At 37.2% G+C, this 18,661-nt stretch overlaps 1 protein-coding gene across 9 annotated transcripts in view; it reads left to right on the top strand.

Annotated features, from left to right (window-relative positions):
* The window catches only part of CDK14 (cyclin dependent kinase 14), a 633,016-nt gene that overhangs the window by 170,589 nt on the left and 443,766 nt on the right, over nucleotides 1-18,661 (top strand). For all 9 annotated transcript variants that reach the window (XM_040471560.1, XM_040471565.1, XM_040471562.1 and 6 more), the window contains one exon: nucleotides 10,455-10,549. In XM_040471560.1, coding sequence (XP_040327494.1) covers nucleotides 10,455-10,549 — 95 coding nt within the window. The remainder of the gene's footprint in view (nucleotides 1-10,454; nucleotides 10,550-18,661) is intronic.

Below are 18,661 nucleotides of genomic sequence, written 5' to 3'. Positions count from 1 at the left end.
ACATGTTTACAGATAATGAAAGCAACCTAGGAGGTGAAATTATCTTTATTTGCAGATTTTTGATGACATATCTGGAAAGTCCAAAGGAATCAATGGAAATACTCTAAGCAATGGGAAAAATTAGAGATATGATGTTATAAATTAACATATGAAACACAAGAGAAATCTTTATAAAAACAAGAATCATTGTTGAAAACTGGTAAAAAAGCAAATGACTAAGCATTTATTTTCTGTGATTCCTATATAAAATTTACCTCAAATTTACCTAGTTTTGATGGGGGAGGGTGAATTTCTCTTTTAGAAATAATCCCACTAATAAATAAAGAAAGGATCGTGTCTTTAGGAATCACAATTTGGTAATCCCTGACAAGTTAATATATATAGGTAATGATTGTCAATACCTACTAACATCACCAAAAGAGAGACAGCCAAACATTATGATGTCCTAGTGGAAGTTGACACAAAACACCAACAAAATTAAACCTGAATCTGAACAAGCCTCTAGATTTGGGAGAGGATTTTCTCTGCTATGTCTTGTCCCCAAATATATTTCCTCTACTTTTTGGCTTTTAATAAGTAGTATTTGCCATCTTATGATGCTATAAATGCTGTTCATAGCAAGACAACATGATATACTATGATTAAATTTCCTTCCTTGAATAACTTTTTTTTAATGTTTATTTTTGAGAGAGTGCAAGTGGGGGATGGGCAGAAACGGGGGATAGAGAATCCAAAGTGGGCTCTGCGCTGACAGCAGTGAGTCTGATGTGAGTGAGGCTTGAATTCATGAACCCTGAGATCATGACCTGAGCCAAAGTAGGATGCTCAACCTACTGAGCACCCTAGGTGACCCTTGAATAACTTTTTTTTTAAGTTTATTTATTCTGAGTGAGAGAGAGAGAAAGCAAGAGGGGGAGAGGCAGAGTCCCAAGCAGGCTTCGTGCTGTTAGTGCAGAGCCTGACTCAGGGTTCAGACTTACCATACATGTGATCATGACCTGAGCTGAAATTAAGAACGGGACACTCATCCAACTGAGCCACCCAGCCACACTGTTCCATGAATAACTTTTTAAAATTTATTTTTTCTTGACATACAGTTGTTCGCACAATGTTACATTAGTTTTAGGTGTACAACAAAGTGATTCAACAACTCTATCCTTCTTTGCATAACTTTTAGATTTTCTTAGTCATAATTGCCTCCTATGAATTATTATAATTACAATCACAAATTGAGGTTCCAGACTATCTGGTAACATTATAAAACTTCTGAAACAAATCAGAATCAAGGAACCTGTCAGTTTTTCTTCCCCCTGAGATTGTCCTTGATGTTGTCATTCCTTCTAATCCAGTCTGGACTAGTTGATCCCCAAGCCTGCTGTCCTGAGGCTTCCCTTCACCATCTTCTTGAGAAGTTTCTTTTCCATCATTTTTGTGTTAAATACCTAAGCTCTGGGTTATATGTCTTGTTCTTGGTTTATGTCATTGCCATACACCTATGCTTTTATTCATACTTGGCAACTTGATTAATAATCTGTGTTTAGGATTCTAGCTTAGAAAATAAATTTTTTCATAGCCTTTTGAAGACATTGCTTTGTCCCTATATTGTTATTTAAAGCCATAGACTATTCTGATTCCTAATTCATTCTTTGTGATCTGCTTTTTTTCTTTATGGAAACTTCTAAGACTTTCCTTTCATCCCTGATGTGTACCTTTTTCTTGGGACTTAGGGGATCTTTTCAACTTTGAAATTAATTTCTTTCAATTTCAGAAACTATTGTTTTATTGTATATTCATTTTCTTTTTGATTTCCTCTGCTTTATGGATATTTAAAAAAAATTTTAACATTTCAGTTAAATTTTTAATTGTTGCTGACATTTACTTCCAGAAGCTCTTTCTTATTCATATATTCTTTTTAAAATCAACCTGTTCAGCGGCATCTGGGTGGCTTAGTTAAACATCCAACTTTGGCTCTGGTCATCTCACAGTTCATGGGTTCGAGCCCTGCATTGGGCTCTGTGCTGACAGCTCAGAGCCTGGAGCCTGCTTTGGATTCTCTGTCACCCCCTGTCTCTGCCCCTCCCCCTCTCATACTCTGTCTCTTTCTCTCTGAAAAATAAACAAACATTAAAAAATTGTTTTTAATGAATCTGTTCTTTTTCAATGAATAATATGTTGCCTTATATGTTTTTGAAGATACTAAACATAGCTTAGAGAAATTTTGAGGAATTATTTTACTATACTTCCTGAATTATCTCCAGTTTCCTTTGAGTTCTTTGTTTCTGTTTATTTGTTTTGGTCTCTGCCTTGCCTGTTAAGATTTTTAATTTTGGTGAGTCTAGATCATGCCTTTGGATAGAACTGTTGGCTGAGTTCATATTATGAGTAATGTACAAAAAAGGTGATAGGAAGTTCTTTGTGCCATCAGTGCTTGTCAACAGGCAGGGCTCAGCATAGGCAATAGCAGTAAAGACCTAGTCATTTCATAGGAAGGCTATCACATGTCAGGATCAATCCATCTTTTTCCTTGGCTGAGTAAAGTTACAGATCTATTTTTTAGGATACAAAAGCCTAACTGCTATTTTTCTGAGATGCTCAAGTGTCTCCCAGTGTCTCCCAGTTCTGCACAGACTGTCTTGTGCTTTGTTTTCATTCAGTATGGCTCTTCATCCTGATTTCCACTGTGCTTGGTGTCTGTCCCAGTTCTGAGCCTGTCTGGTTCACCCTTTTCAGAGAATAAGCCTCTGCGAGGATCAGGGAAGGGCAGACACCTGATCCAGAAAGTCAAGTTCCTGGGAAAGGACCTGTTCCTTAAACTCATTCCAACTAAGCACTTTGTTTTTGGCCCCTCGTTAAAGTTCAGCTTCTAATTCTTGAGTGTTTCTGGAATTCTGAAGTATGAACTGAGTTTGTTCTTAATTGGTTTATGCCTTTGGTCATCGTCCTGGTCAGTGACCTACCATCCATTTGCCTCCAGTCTCCTAATTTTTGTTTGTATCTATCTTGTCTGCAATCTTCTTCTTACTCATTCTGTTTGCCCTTGTGAGTTATAACTTGACTGTCAATTTAGTACAGATTGGTGAGGGGGAGAGATTAATACCTGTGTTAAAACTACTATGTTTAACTAGAAATTTATACTGATTCTCTCCTATTGTTAACTTCGTTTAGATTCTCTTTCCTGAGTTTCTTACTGGGCTTACCCTTTCCTGTTCTACCCTGGGAAGTCTTTCTTATATATCAGGCCACTTACTTTGTGTGGAAACTGCTTTGCTTCTTTTCTTTATAGGGGTTTTTGCCTCCATTCAATATGCGTTGGAAAAAATGTCTTTGCTCTTTTCTCCTCAAGCTGGAAATGGTTTCTTTTTCTCTTTAGAATGATGCTGTAATATTCTGTTTTATTCTGAGTCCTTTTTACCTACTACCTTTTTGTTCTCTCCCCTATTGCTATGGAAGAGGGTATTTTATGATACCGTCTCTCTCTCTCTCTCTCTCTCTCTCTCTCTCTCTCTCTTTTAAATGGAAAGACTATTTTCCTTTGGATTCTTCTTCATTGGGCAGAAAATGGAGGCAGTAACAATTTTTGTGTTTTGCCACTTTATATGCCATCTGATAGTGTATGGGTTTGATTGTTTCACACCCACTGGCGTGGGTTTTAGGACAGATATTATTATAAAGATTTGTAAAGGCTGATAGGCATCGGAACACTCCCTTTACCCAAGAGCCAGCAGGTTTAATGCCATATCTTTATTTTATTGTTATTTTTTGAAGTATTAGTTATCTTGAATAGGCCTCAAGGGCACAGTTGAGAACGAGGGAGAAAGTGAACAGAAGTGGCATGGTGCTGAGCCTGTATTTTAGTGAGGAAAACAGGATACCATTCCTGTCTCTTGGAAATACTGTGGTAGATATATTGTGTAATGCCACGTCTTCCCAACTGGGTATATATCTCTGCACTACTGGTCATTGTCTATGTTAGGAATCATGACTGAAATCAAGAAGCCAAGAGGACCTTGACCACGGAGACCATCACATTCACCTGTACTTCCTGAATTTGTCTAGATAGTGGCACTTTAAAATTCAGGTGGGATCTAAAGAATGTGATTTTAATTGAATTGGTATCTTTCAAGAGGTAATTTGACAGATTTTATTTATTTCAGACATTAATCTTGAGTGCCTACTCTTCCTGGGTCTAGTCCCTGGGTAGCATTTAGTACTGTCACTGACAAGACAAGCTTTTCTTCCCCTTTTCCTCCCACTTCCTCCAACCCAGCTGTGCTCCTCAATGGCTAGAGCAATTGGAAGTGCTGTGGGACATTGCCTTTCTTGCTAGCCCAATTTAGAAGGGATGAAGTTAAGCTGCGTTATCATAAGCTAAGCTTAAAGAGAACATATTTTCAGAAATTCATATTTAGAGTAAGGTCCTCTTTATATTCCACCAAGTCCTCCAAATTTGTCTCCTCCCATCTCTAGAAAAATCTATATCCCATGATAGTCAGGCCCAATCTGAAGAGAGGGGAAGAAGGTGCAAACATGAGAAACATGAGAGTCCTACTTTAGTTCTCAGGTGTTTATCCTTGGGGGGAGCGGGGGTGGGTCTTTTCTTGGCATTGCCTTCTTCTTGTGGGGACTTGAACGATTTCCAGACAGAACCAAGCCCCCTTGTCATGTTGTAACCACCTGTGGTGCTTGGATCTATCTCTCTGTGTGGCATCTAGATCTATTTTGTAACCAAGTTATCCATCAAGTGTGGATTACTTTAGTGTGACTGTGTAATAGGGCTAGAAATACAGGATGATAGAGCCTCTTTCTGAAATCAAAGGCAGAAAAAAATGAGCAAAGGCATATTTCACTTGAAATTCTCATTTAATGAGGCCACGTGGTTCTGATTGAATCCTTCCCACCTTACCCTCACATCCACTCTCAAAATTATAGTATAATACAGTAGTAGTGCAATGATTGTTATTGTGGTTTGCCTGCAATTTAGGGCATCATCAGTAATGCTAAGCAAGGGGTTATTTATGAAGGTTAAAATCATTTTCAGTGAATTCAGTATGAAATTCCAGACATTGTTAGAGCCATGTCATGGTGTCATTAGAATGAACATTGAAGTATTCTCATGCGGTTTATAAAATATAGTTAAAAAACACATCCCTGCTTCTAGGAATGGGGTTTCAGTAGATGATAAATTCAAGAAGAATTTAATGCCTCTTCCATGAGAGTTAGGTCTCCATGGGAAGATTCTTCCAGTGCAGTAGTGGTAAAGAAAATAGGTTCTTGATTCTAATTAACTTGGTTTGAATTCTAGCTCTGCCATTAGCTACAGGATGTTAGATGAATTATTTTACTTCTCCAGTCTTTAACTTGCTCATGTTCAAGTGAGGGTACTAACAGAACCAACCTCAGGGTGGTGTTACAGGAATTAAAGTTAGATAATGTATTTGAAGTGATTAGCTCAAAGGCAGGCACATAGCAAACACTTGATATTAACTAGCTGTCACTGTTAATTACACAAACCATGAACTAGAGCTAGCAAGGGCCATGAGCATGTCCTTCATGGCAGGGTGGCAGACACCATTCAGCTGGAATATTATCTTCATTTTTTCATTATCTGTGCCAATGTTCCCCTCCACTGGTCCAGACAATTGATGGTCTCTGTACCTTTATTCTGTTAAAAAAATGTATTTATATTATTTCACTAGATTCCACATCTCTGTGAAGTTAGTATTGGTTGGTAATTGCTGATTAGCCCTCTGTATTTCCAATTCTCTAAAGTGCTATCTCAAGCCTGCATTCTAAGTAGGGAAGTGATAAACAGAGAATAGTTGCCCCATAAAATTGTTTCTAATCCACTCATGCACCTGACAGCAAAGAGCCAAAGATAATATTTAGTACTAACTACATATTGGCTTGATCTAGCATCTTTACTTAAATATGATTTTAAAAAGTTGCAAGAAAAAAATAGACAAACCAAAGGCCTGAACTTTAATTATCAAATAAAATAAGACCGTTCCTTCTGAATTATTCTTAATTTCACTCATTTGATGGGAAGTATTTTATTATTGGCCTCTTTGATGACTTAGCAGTTGGATTCCTTATTTCTATGCATACTAATTAGAGATCAGAACGGTTCTGTTTACTTAATATAGGGGATTGACTTTACAAGACTAAAGCTCAGACTATCTCATAGACATGGCCTATTCCATAGACCCGTTCTTTTGAAGATAGAAACGTTTAGAGAGATATTACATGTGAATGGAGCTATGAAGCTAGCATGATTGATCTTAGATTATAGTGTATTTCCACAATGTATCCATATCAGTTTCACAGGGAAAATAACATTGATTGTCTTACCACCCAATGTGGCAAATATTAATTTTCTGCCATCACAGTATTAATAGGGTGTACTTTCACCATGGCAGTTAATGCATCCAAATCCATTTAATTAAATAAATAGACTACTTTGTGCCATTAGCATCTTCTTTTACTTGATTTTTCTTATGGACAAATGAGGGTGTTCATTGTTTTTTTTTTTTTTTTGAAAGTGTATTCTCTTTGTTTTTCTAATTTCCTCAATTCACTTTCTTTAAGTAGTACATTTAGTGTGATCTATATCCTAAAACAATTACACCAGCTCTAATATATAAGACAGTTTATGAAGAATGAAGTATATCATTTTTAGAAAATTATTTGTGCCTTTTCAGGAAGAGAAAATACTGACTTCCCATTCTTGTACCAGTTTTGTGTGACTATGTCTTGTACTTGCTATAAGTACGCATTAACAGTTTATCTCCTAATAGGAGAAAAGAGGTAATTTTCTGCTGCTGCTTTTTTCTTTAACTTAGATTAGATTTATTCTTAAAGGAGCACAAAAGCAAACACAGACTTTTCATTCTAATTTTAAATAATTTAGAGTGGAACTGTGAACACAATATTTTCCCCATTGAAGATCATTTTATACTGAAGTTTAATATAGGTTTTAAAATTTCTATTTAAAACTTGGGCTCAGAAGGGTGATGGTAAAGTGTGACATTCGCAAGCTGTTTCCCGGTGATGAAAAATGCATGAGAACATAACCCACACAGGACTAGTCAGGCGATTTTGAATGTAATTTTCCATTAAGTTTTACTTGATTCAGCTCAACACATGTTTATACCTTACAAGTTTCGTGAAGAACAGAATACGTGGTCCGTTGTCTTTATTAATCCTCTCCTATTATGTCTAATTCATATTACTTTCAACCTTTCTTCTTGTATGTTCATATATATGTACGTTTTCTTGTATGTATTGATTTGGCTGTATCCCCTGGGCTTTAAAATGTCATGTCCTAAGTGCCACATATTTATTTATGAATTTTCAGTTTTGATTTTCTTTTTAACTCACATGCCTAAAATATATGTTTCCTTTTGTTCTTAATTGCTAATTTTATTGCATTGTGTTTAGAAAAAGTAACTTAAAATGTTCCTGCAGTTTTGAATATTGATATTTTCTTTGTGGCTTAATCTGTGGTCATTTTTTTTATGAATTAAAATGTGTGCTTGAAAGGAATATATATTAATATGTGTATTAGATTAAAGTGGTAATTCTAATATTCAAGCTTATAAATCCTTCATTTGTTTGCTTGCTTTGTTGATGTCTGAGTGATGTATGTTTGTTGCCAATTATCACTGTGAATTTGACAATTTCTCATTTTATTGCTATTAGCAGCTGTTTGATACGTTCCAAAACTATGTTAGTTGACTCATACTCCTTCATGATTATTAAATTTCTTTGTGGATTCTAATATACATTTTTATGGGGCATACAACTTTAATCTATTTGTTGTTTTATGAATTCTATCTTGTTTGTCTTCATTATTGCTTTAATGCACTATTTTGTAAAATTACTTTTTTTTTTTTTTTTTGCTGTATTTTCCCTTTACTCCTTTATGTTCAGGTTTACTTATTTTAATTCTGTCTCTTCTGGAGAGCATATTGCTAGACTTTCTTTGTTTTTTTGGTCTGAAAAGTTTCTATTAAGAGAAGAAATTTGTTCATTTATGTTTATTGTAATCAAGGTTATTGGTTGATGTGATTGATATGTTTAGACTTAACCTTATTTTATGAATTTTTACTTAACGTGTTTTGTTCTTGAGCATCCGCCTCCTCTAACTTTCCACTTTTTACTTTCCTCCTCCTCATTACATTGTATTCTTCCATTCATTTGTCCCTAATTTGTTTGGGACTTGTAGGTCTTATTCATGTTATTTTTGTGATTATCTTTTAAGAGTTAAGAAACATACCAAAACATATGCATTTGGCATTACTCAGTATCTGCAGTCTGTCCAATTCAAGAAATCTCAACCTGCTGATGCTTCTTTTTTTCCCTAGTGTTCCTTGCCTTTCTGCACTTCCCCCATCATTCCAACTACATCTTATATTGAGATAATACAGAATTTTATGTCTAGATTTTTTTTCTGTAATTGGTAAAATTGCAGCTTTTCCATCCCACTGAGAAGACTGTTTTGAGTATATTGTTAGTGATTCAAAATCATTTTCACTGTTTATTTTGAAAATGTTGCTTAATTGTATTTTTGTAGTCATTATTGTGTGTTAAAATATCCTGGTTGGATAAATTTTCTATTTAGATGTAACCTCCCCTTAAACATTTCTGGGAGAATTCTGTTCAAACACAGAGCATATCACTTGTCATGTATGTTGGTTCTTTTATTCACTGCCCATTGAATATTTTAATTCATTCATTAAATAAATCTCTAATTGTTTCTTCTTAAAGGATATGATAGCTTCTGAAATCTCTTTGATGATACTGGTTATTTTTACTCAGTTATTCTTTGCAATGCCAACTATATTATCAGGGTTTAACTTTATTTGCCCATTGAATTTTATACCTTTTTTTTCTAAGGTGTTGGTTTTCCTGAAATGATTTGTGATTTTGGATTATATACTCATTTTTGAGTTTGAGAATTGCTATCAGTTTGTTCTGTTTCCTGTAAATCATCTCTAGTGATTGTATGAGAGAGACAGGGATTATAGCTTGGGGATGGAGGAGATTGCCATCCTATCTCTGGGTAATGGCTTCTTCAGTGCTCTCTCTGCCTTTCTAGCCCAAATACCCACACTCTCAGCTGTCTCCTCTGTGCAAATTTCTGAGATTCAATAATCCCCTTAAGGTGCTTTTAATTCCTTTTATAATTATCATTTTCTGATATGTTTTGATATTACCTTTTTATAGTGATGTTAAAATAACTGGTAACTTGCCCCATGGAGGGCAACACTCCCCATTTCTTGCTGTCTGGTGAAAGTTGAGGTAGGAGCTGGGGACAGTAAGAGTGAGATTACTCACTCAGCACTTTTATGGTCTTGATGGGATGTACCATGTCTTGAGGAAGAATTATTTTGCCGCAGCTAAACCTTAAAGACTGGTTTATAATACATAAGACAGTTCCTTTTGTGTTAATGAGTAATATCTGAGTGATATGTCTTTGATTATCTGTTTGCATTATTGCTAAGAGATGTTGGAGGAGCCTTTAAATGGCTGAATATTATACAGTCATGATTTGCAACAGGGGTCAGATAGTAAATAGTTTCAGTTTTGTTGGCTATATCATCTCTGTTGCAGCTGCGACTCTGTAATAGCTTGCAAGTCATAAGACTATGTGTATATGAACATGCATGAATGCACTCTAATAAACTTTGTGGACATTAAAATTTGATTTTCATATGTAGTCTTCTCATGCTATGAAATTTTATTCTTCTTTTGACCACCACCCCCCATTAAAAAGTAGAAACTTTTCTAAGTTTGTGAGATAAACAGGTGGTAGGTTGGATTAGCCAGCCCCTAATTTAGAAGATTATATAATGACATGGAAAATACTCATAATATATCAAGTGGAAAAAACAGCAGATTACACTCAGTATGTATAGCGTAATCCTACTTTTATGTAATAAAGCAGTCTTTAGCACATAGTGCTGGAAGAAGAGGTATCAAAATATACATATATACATCGATATATTTATATATATCGATATATATATCGATATATATATATATATTGCTATAATTTGTTGTCAAGTTGGCTAATATACAGTGTATACAGTGTGCTCTTGGTTTTGGGGGTAGATTCCCGTGATTCATCACTTACATATAACACCCAGTGCTCATCCCAACAAGTGCCCTCCTGTGAAATCCTGCCATTTGCAGCAATGTGGAGAGATGTCAAAATATTAACAGTGGTTCTGTCTTGGAGGATAGCTTATTTAAACTTTCTACCCTATGTTCTGTTCACCTGCATCTTCTGAGTTTTGTATCCTGAATAGATGTTATGTTGTTTTTTAGAATAAGTATTCTTAGAAAAAAGTTATTTACAGAGTCAGAATCTGTACATTTTTAGCAAAATTGGCCCGTTTATTGTTAATTAGTTTGATACAATCTGTTTTGTTTACCCTCTGCTCCATTTTTAGCCAACCAGTCCCAAATTTGGAAAAGCTGACTCATACGAAAAACTGGAAAAACTAGGGGAAGGATCTTATGCTACAGTTTACAAAGGAAAAAGCAAGTAAGTTCATTCATTTTTGAATATTTCACATTTAAAATGTACCTGCTCTCTCAATGCTAATTATTAATAGTTAATAATATTAAATAATTTAATTAATTCTCATTTAAAATGACAATAGATTTTCCCCTCTCAGCTTTTGTTGTTGTTGTTTTAGGAAGTGTAAAAGTCAGCAGAATTGGTTTTCTCTGCTAGCAAACAGTTTGCAGACTTGTCCAATTTATCTTTTCTGTCCTACCCGCCCCCCCCCCCCCGACATTGGAGCCGACACCCTAGAGTGAGAATTCATTTCTAGGTGAATGATACGATTAATTTCTCTTGGTGATTTAATGTTTGCTTATGAAGAAGAGTACTGATTTGACAAAGCTAAATGTATTAGCCATCCTTGCGTCTTTTTAGATTGAACTTTTACTTCATCTTTCAGAAGTCACTAAATTTAAAAGAAACACAAACTTTTTCTTTTTTCCTACCTGTGTACTTTGGCATCATGCTACATATAGTTTTCACTTTGGAGAAACAACCCTTCCCTCCTGTTCTTGTCTTCCACCTCCACCCCCATGCTATCCTGCGGTCAGGCACAAATTTGTATTCTTAAAGAGCTTACCCTCTATGTTTCTGATAGGCCTCCTCCCTCTCTCTTATTGATTAAGAGCACGGAGTTACTGTATTCAGTGGCATGTAGAAATATAATGCTATTTTTCAAACAATTGTAGGAGATTCAAGCCTTGTTTTACCTTAATAACCTTATTACCAAATAATGTTGAAAAATAATTTTCTGAACCATCCCTGTTTTTGTCCCTTTTAAGTTATTATGGAAGATAGGAAACTTTAACCTAATTAATTACATAGAAATGTGTAGAAGGAAATTCTCTGAAGGATCATTCTGAACATATAATTAGAAATTTTGGCCATTTTGTTAATCTTTGGCTTTTCTGGAATGTAGTCTTGTACCTTTGCTTATGGTTTTTAAGAGGATGAAGAAATACTTCTGACAAAGGAAGATATGTAAGTAAGGATGCAGGAATAATAGAAGTCAAAAATAGTAGTATTAACTTTGGGATTTTAGATATTTGCAAAAAAAGTCTTTTTAAAAAATTTGAATGAAAAATAAACATGATGGGGAATAAAAAACCAAACCAAGTCTAGAGGGCTGTCAATGACTTAACTAGGGTGCTTGAGCGTTATTGAGTATTGTTGAGCAAATTTCAATAGAGGTTGTATGTCAAACTTTATATTCTTTCTTAAGGAAAAATATTGATTTCTCTAATTTATAAAAATTACTTACATTTAATGTTTATAATATAAGGATAACTACACTGGATTAAGCAATTATTCTGTGTAATGTATATCATTATATATCATATCCATTCTCTTACTTATTCCTCACAATGTCCTATAAGATAGTTCCTATTATTATCATCTCCATTTGACTAGGAATCTTGGTGTGTGATGTGTTTTAGCTACTTGTCCAAGTGTGTACAGTTGGTTAGTGGCAAAGTTTTTTTTTTGGCTCACATCTCTCTGGTTTGAAGCCATTCTTTTCCTAACCATTAGACAACACTGCTTCAACAGTATAAGGCCTGCCTTGGAAAGCCTTGGTCCTTGTTGAATATTCCAGATGGTTCTCACATATGCTCTGGCTTGTGGTAATCATGAATCAAACAGAAGCAAACATATTATTTCATTATAAGGAAACACACCAATTACTTTGAAGTGCCTTCCCAGAAAAGATATACTCAGCTGATATCCAAGTGTAAGTTAATAGCTCTATTAAATGTTTAACTGTAAGATTTATGTCAAAATCTTGGAGATAGTTGAAAAATCCTTCATTTATTATGCTTGAATAAAAGAAAAGACTGCCTTTTAAGTATCTGCAATCTTTGAGAAGGACAGTTCTGGACAGTTAATACTCTTCACTCCAGCAGGCCTAAATATATCTCGTCAGCATTTCTCAAGCAGTTTCAAGGCTGCTGGTCACATGCAGCATTTAATTTCCTCCAGCTGGAGATGAAAGCCATTGACCACTCACCTGCTTTAAGAGATGACAGGCTGTCTGTGCTTGCTTGCTTGAAGGTGGTGGGGTTAGGCCAGAGCACAATAGTTAGGTGCCATCTAGTAAGGCTTGAGAGCTGAGTTTGTTTGATGTGTCCCCTGAACTGCTGTAATTTAAATAGCCAGCCAAGTGTTGTGACTCCTCACCATTCTCCCAGTAATGTCTGCACCCCTACCTCTATCTTTAAATGTTATCTTTTGCATCTTCTCTGAGAGCAGCTATCATTGCCTTGCGGTAAAACTGCCTGGCATTTGTAGGGATCTCACTATTTTTTAGTCTGTGAGCATTTTACATATATGCCTTGATTTACACGTGTCAAGTTTGGATTTTGCCATGAACCTCATTGTATTAATTTGCTGGGGCTGCCCAAACAAAGTACCACATATAGGGTGGCTTAAACAACAAAAATTTGTATTTGCACAGTTCTGGAAGCTAAAAGTCTAAGACCAAAGTGTCGGCAGAATTAGTGCCTTCTGAGGGTTGGTTCTGTAGGGGAGAATCTGTTCCCTGTTTCTCTCCTAGTCTCTGCAGTGTGCTGGCAATCTTTGGCACTACTAGCTTGTGGGTGCATCACCTCAATCTCTGCCTTCATGTTCCCATGATGTTCTCTGTGTGTGTGTGTGTGTGTATCCAAATTTTCCCTTTTTGTAAGGACAGAGATCATATTGGATTAGGGCCCACCCTAATGAGTTCACTGTAACTCGATTACCTCTGTAAAGACCCTATTTCCAAAGAACTTACATCACATTCTGAGGTATTAGAGACTAAAACTCCAATATACCTTTTTTGGAGGACATAATCAATCCATAACACTTGTGCATTTCAAACCTCACTAATTTGGCACTAAATTCATGACAGTATGTGTATGTTGTTTTTTTTTTTTTTTTTACTACTTATGGTATATATTATGTCATCTTTTATTTCATAGTTCTTCTTTAAATAATACAATCAAAAGATATTGTCCTCTCCACCCCCAAAGGGTTTGTGTACTTGTTGACTTAGATGGAGTTGCTGTTAGCTATGGTTTGGAAAATTTAGAAGGAATAGAGAGGCTTTTTATTACCTTGAATTGTTTTCAGTTTCTTTTTCTTGTAGAGACCTATAGATTGGGGAGAAATTGACTAAGATTTCTATACTGTGTAGCCCTGTTGATAATGACCTTGGTTCTAAAGAATATGACTGGTACTGCAATCATGTCAACATACAACACTCACAACTAAGCTTTTTAATTTTTTTAATAAAAGCTTTGGACTTCCCACATTTTCATATTTGGGTAGAGATTGTTTTTTTTTTAAACCAGTGTTCTTCCATTTGAAGATGTTTTCTCTCTCTCTCTCTCTCTCTCTCTCTCTCTCTCTCTCTGTGTGTGTGTGTGTGTGTGTGTGTGTGTGTTCATATTTGAGGAAGGGAGACATTTTATCATCACTCTGACTACTGATCTCTATCCTGGTTTGGTTTCCTGATTATGTTCTCTCTTTTAAATCCCTGTAACATTTAATATAAGATTAAAGAAATTATGCATTGTATAATATTTTGCATTTAAAATTGTCTTTAGAACCTCAAAATCATCTTTTTAGCTTTCAGGGACCTTTGAAGGGATTTTTTAAAGTGTCTATTTAAACTACATGCACAGCGAGCAATAATCGGAGGCTGCCTCCCAGGGAGGCCAGCCTGGGGAGGCCAGCAGGGGGTGTGCTCAGCGTTAAACAACAGGAGCCTGGAGAGAAACTAAGTTAGCACCCCGCGGAGACTCTTTCTGGAAGTCAGCAAAGGGGAGACAGAGGGAGACGTGGAGAGGAAAACTCTCCTTCTCCAGGGGGGAACCCAGGTTCTCCAGGGTGCCACTGGCTGCTGGTGTAACGCCACTCCTTTTTTATTTATTTATTTATTGAGTGGGGCGCGAGCGCGCACGCGCGGGCACGGGGGGGGGGGCGGGGGGGAGGGACCAACAAAAAAAAAAAAAAAACACACCAACCCCCCCCCCCCCCCCCCCCCCCCCCCCCCGCCCGCGAGAGAGAGAGAGCGTGTGCACGTGAGCATGAGCAGGAGAGGGGCAGAGAAAGAGGGAGACGGAGAATCCCAAGCAGGCTCCAAGCCATCAATGTGGAGTGTGACTTGAGGCTCAAACTCATGAGTTGTGAGATCATGACCTGATCCTTAACCAACAGTCGGACACTCAACCGACTAAACCATTCAGGCTCCCCATCCCAGGGACTTGTATATATTAAGAGACTTGTTAACATTTTTTTTGAGCTTATTCAACCAATGACAAGTGTTTATTATGTTGTTTTTATGCCCTTTTTATACTGTAGGTGAAGAAGAGATGAATCACATGTGGATTTTGACCTTAGGAGACTTCACAGTCTTGAAGGCAGATGGTCCACATACCTAATTCTATAGAAGTTAGAATGTAGTATATTTGATATGAGCTAGAATACAGTAACAAAAGGCCCAGGTAAAATGGCATGGGGTTTTCAAAGGGAAGAAAGAGAGGATGATGTTGACTAAAGCATTTAAAATATGTTCTCTCCAGGGGTGACTGATCAAACTCACAGTCTCATGTGCTTTTATTTTTTTTTAATTAAAAAAAAATTATTTTAATTCCAGGTAGCATACAGGGTTATGTTCTTTTCAGGTATACAATATAGTAATTCACCACTCCCATACATCACCCAGTCCTCATCAAGACAAGTACTCTCCTTTCATCCCCATCACCTGTTTAGCCCATCCCCCCAGCCATCTCCCCTCTGGAAACCATCAGTTTGTTCTCTATAATTAAGAGTCTGTTTCTTGATTTTTCTCTCTCTCAATCTCGCTTACTTTTTTCCCTTTGCTCATTTGTTTGGTTTCTTAAATTCCACATATGAGTGAAATCATATGGTATTTGTCTTTCTCTGACTTGCTTTGCATAAAAAAAAATGAAATCTTGCCATTTGCAATGGCATGGATGGAACTGCAGAGGATAATGCTAAGCCTCATTGCTTTTAAATCAAGCCTCCCTCATCACTGCGTGTATTCATAGGAATCCTTGGGACGGTTGTCTTGGGCTGTGGTCTCCAAGCAAATATAGTGAGACTTTCACCCTTTGTTGTCAGACTTTCCACTGAATTTGTTAAAGTAAAAGCAAACTGATTCATTTGGCTTATTGTGCAAATTTTGATTAAGCAAAAAACATTATGTTTAAGTGTTGAACTGGGTTTTTTTTAAAGTTTATTTATTTTGAGAGAGAGAGAGAGAGAGAGAGAGAGAGAAAATCCCAAGCAGACTGTCTGCACAGAATCATATGCGGGGCTTGATCCTGAGATCATGACCTGAGCCAAAATCAAGAGTCTGAGCCACCCAGGCGCCCCAAAGTGGAATTGGCTTTAAGCAATGTAATTGGGCAGGGTTGGTGGGTCGTTTATGTGTGCCCCATAAATACCTGGCTGATGTAGATAAGAGCTGTGACCACAGCACCTCAGTCTTGAGATGTGGTGGGGACCACACGCTCCACAATGAACTGGAATCTGTAGGCAGAGTACACCCAAGTCTCTCTTAGACACCTGAGCTCTCCACCTCCCCCCACTTCCCCCCTCAGGTTTCTGCACCTGCCACGAGTGCTGAGAAGTTATGAACCTTTCCTTTTGTCTAGAACAGAGTCCTCTCCTTTCTTTCCTACTTATCTAGGGAGGATGTGAGGCTTTTGATTTTCCCATACTTCATGTCACTTAGAAAAGGAAAAGCCAGGTCTTTGTTCCATCTCTGGAATTAGAGCATTGGACTTATTTAGACCAAGTCAGCCTACAGATGGTCCTGATTTCTGGTCATTTTTTTCTGCTTATCTTCAGTTTCTGTTGAGGTGATGTTGCCAAAGCCTTACTCCTGCGGGAGCCTGCTAAGCAGAGAAGCCTGCCCACACTGGTTTGTGCCAGCCGTAAATTGTTATCTCAGAGGTCAATAAGAACAATGGAGGAATTTGCTCACTTTATGTAACATGAGATTTATGTGATTGAAAGTGCCAATCTTCTTTTAGCATTTCATTCTGCCAATTTGTGCTGAATAATTGAACTTGAATGAAACGACCTCATAAATTGAGAGACTATGCCAAACCAAGACTGAACTATACTAAACACATTTCAAAGAGCTCTTGAAAGCCCCAGGAGAAATAGGGGGGAAGAAATGCTGTTAATTAAAACAAGCAGCAGCAAAAATAAAGGCTGTGGCAGTTAACTACCTTTTCAGAATATGTGAGATTAAAGAGGTGGCTCTTACTGCTTGCCCTGAAGGTCAACTCCATTGAAACACTATCAGGAGGAGTTTGAAGAATTCTAAAAATCAGAAATCCCCAGATGGAAAACACTGAACTCCCGGTTCACTGAAGTTTCCATCTTAAGTGTTGACACCTGGATTGTCATGCTGATTTCTAGCATCCTGAGAGGCTGCCTACCCACAAATGGGAACTCGGTACAAAAGAGGCAAATCTGATTACATTTTATGAGCTCTGCTGCAGGATGCTCCTGAGGCCCAGTCTCTGTTTCTCATTAGGCCTGCTCTGATTTTCTTTTTTTTTTTTTTTTAATTTTTTTTTCAACGTTTTTTATTTATTTTTGGGACAGAGAGAGACAGAGCATGAACAGGGGAGGGGCAGAGAGAGAGGGAGACACAGAATCGGAAACAGGATCCAGGCTCCGAGCCATCAGCCCAGAGCCTGACGCAGGGCTCGAACTCAAGGACCGCGAGATCGTGACCTGGCTGAAGTCGGACGCTTAACCGACTGCGCCACCCAGGCGCCCCTCTGATTTTCTTTTAGACTTTGAGTCCACAGGCCAAAGCTTATTATCACCATTTGCATTAAAGATCGAGCCTGTGTCCACATTATTAATCACAGGGTATGAAAATGGCATCATAGTATGATAATGTTGTCAGTGTTAGCTTATAATTTAAGGCACAAAATACAGCGTTACAATGTATGTACGACTAGAGGAACTGGATTAAAAAGAAAAAAGCTAAGGAAGTAAATGAGTTTATTCCTTTTACCTTTCAGATCCAGGGTTCTTTGTGTCTAGGTGAAAGTTGAAAAAGTAGAATTCTTATCCTTACTTAAGCCAAGGAGGATAATAGCCCACCCACCACATCTACTAATTCTAAAAACCCTAAAGTCTCTTCTTATTGCAGATTCAGCTCTGACTTCCTTTAGAGGAAGAAGACAAGGCATTGGAGGCTGGTTCATTGGCACAGCTGGTTTCATTTAGTTTGCAGCAGATAAACAAACAATGCCTAATCTTTTTGACAAAAGTGACAATGGGGATATTGTTTAGGCGAGAAGTATGATTTCAATTACTAAACGGTATAGGAATAACTTTCCTGTTAGACAATGTTTAAATGTATTGGTCTCTGTTAGCCATTTTTATTATCAGAGTTCTTTGATCATTTGACTTGGAGACCCTCAAAAGAATCTGTGATATTTGATGTCTTCAGAATTGTGGTCATATATCAGACATGCCCAGCTGGTGAAAATTGAAGCATTTTTTTGGTTAGTGGAGGAATTTTTTGAAAAAGTGTGGAATTCCCAATTATTGTAATGTCCAGGCATCTTGGATATTGCCCCCATGGTTCAGTTTAAGTGGTTTCTGAGGAGGGCCAGGAGAAGATATATGGATAAGATTGGTTACAGTTTAAAGCATATCCACATCCCTGAGTTGCTTCATTATTATCGTGATTCTTTTAGTTTCAACCGGGATGCTGGGAAAGTAGCATCTTTCCATTCTAAATCAGTGGTTCTCAACTGGTTCTTGATTTTGCTCCCCAGGAGACATTTCAAACATCTGGAAACAGTTTTGTTTTTCACAGCTGAGGGAGTGGTGGTGGTGTTACTGGCATCAAGAGGCAGGGGATGCTGTGAAATGTCCTACAAATGAATAGGACAGCCTCTCACAAGAAATAATTGTTTGGCTCAAAGTGTCAATAGGGCCAAGGTCGAGAAGCCATGGTCTGAACAAGGAGTGCATAGAGGCAGTTCATGTTTTTCTTCCTTTTTCCTTCCTTCCTTCCTTCCTTCCTTCCTTCCTTCCTTCCTTCCTTCC

This window comes from Herpailurus yagouaroundi, unplaced genomic scaffold (genome assembly GCF_014898765.1).
Source record: "Herpailurus yagouaroundi ecotype Mexico unplaced genomic scaffold, PumYag 100, whole genome shotgun sequence".
In the NCBI taxonomy this organism is placed as follows: Eukaryota; Metazoa; Chordata; class Mammalia; order Carnivora; family Felidae; genus Herpailurus; species Herpailurus yagouaroundi.
Note: the sequence above shows the minus strand (reverse complement) of the source record. Positions and strands in the feature narration are given on the sequence as shown.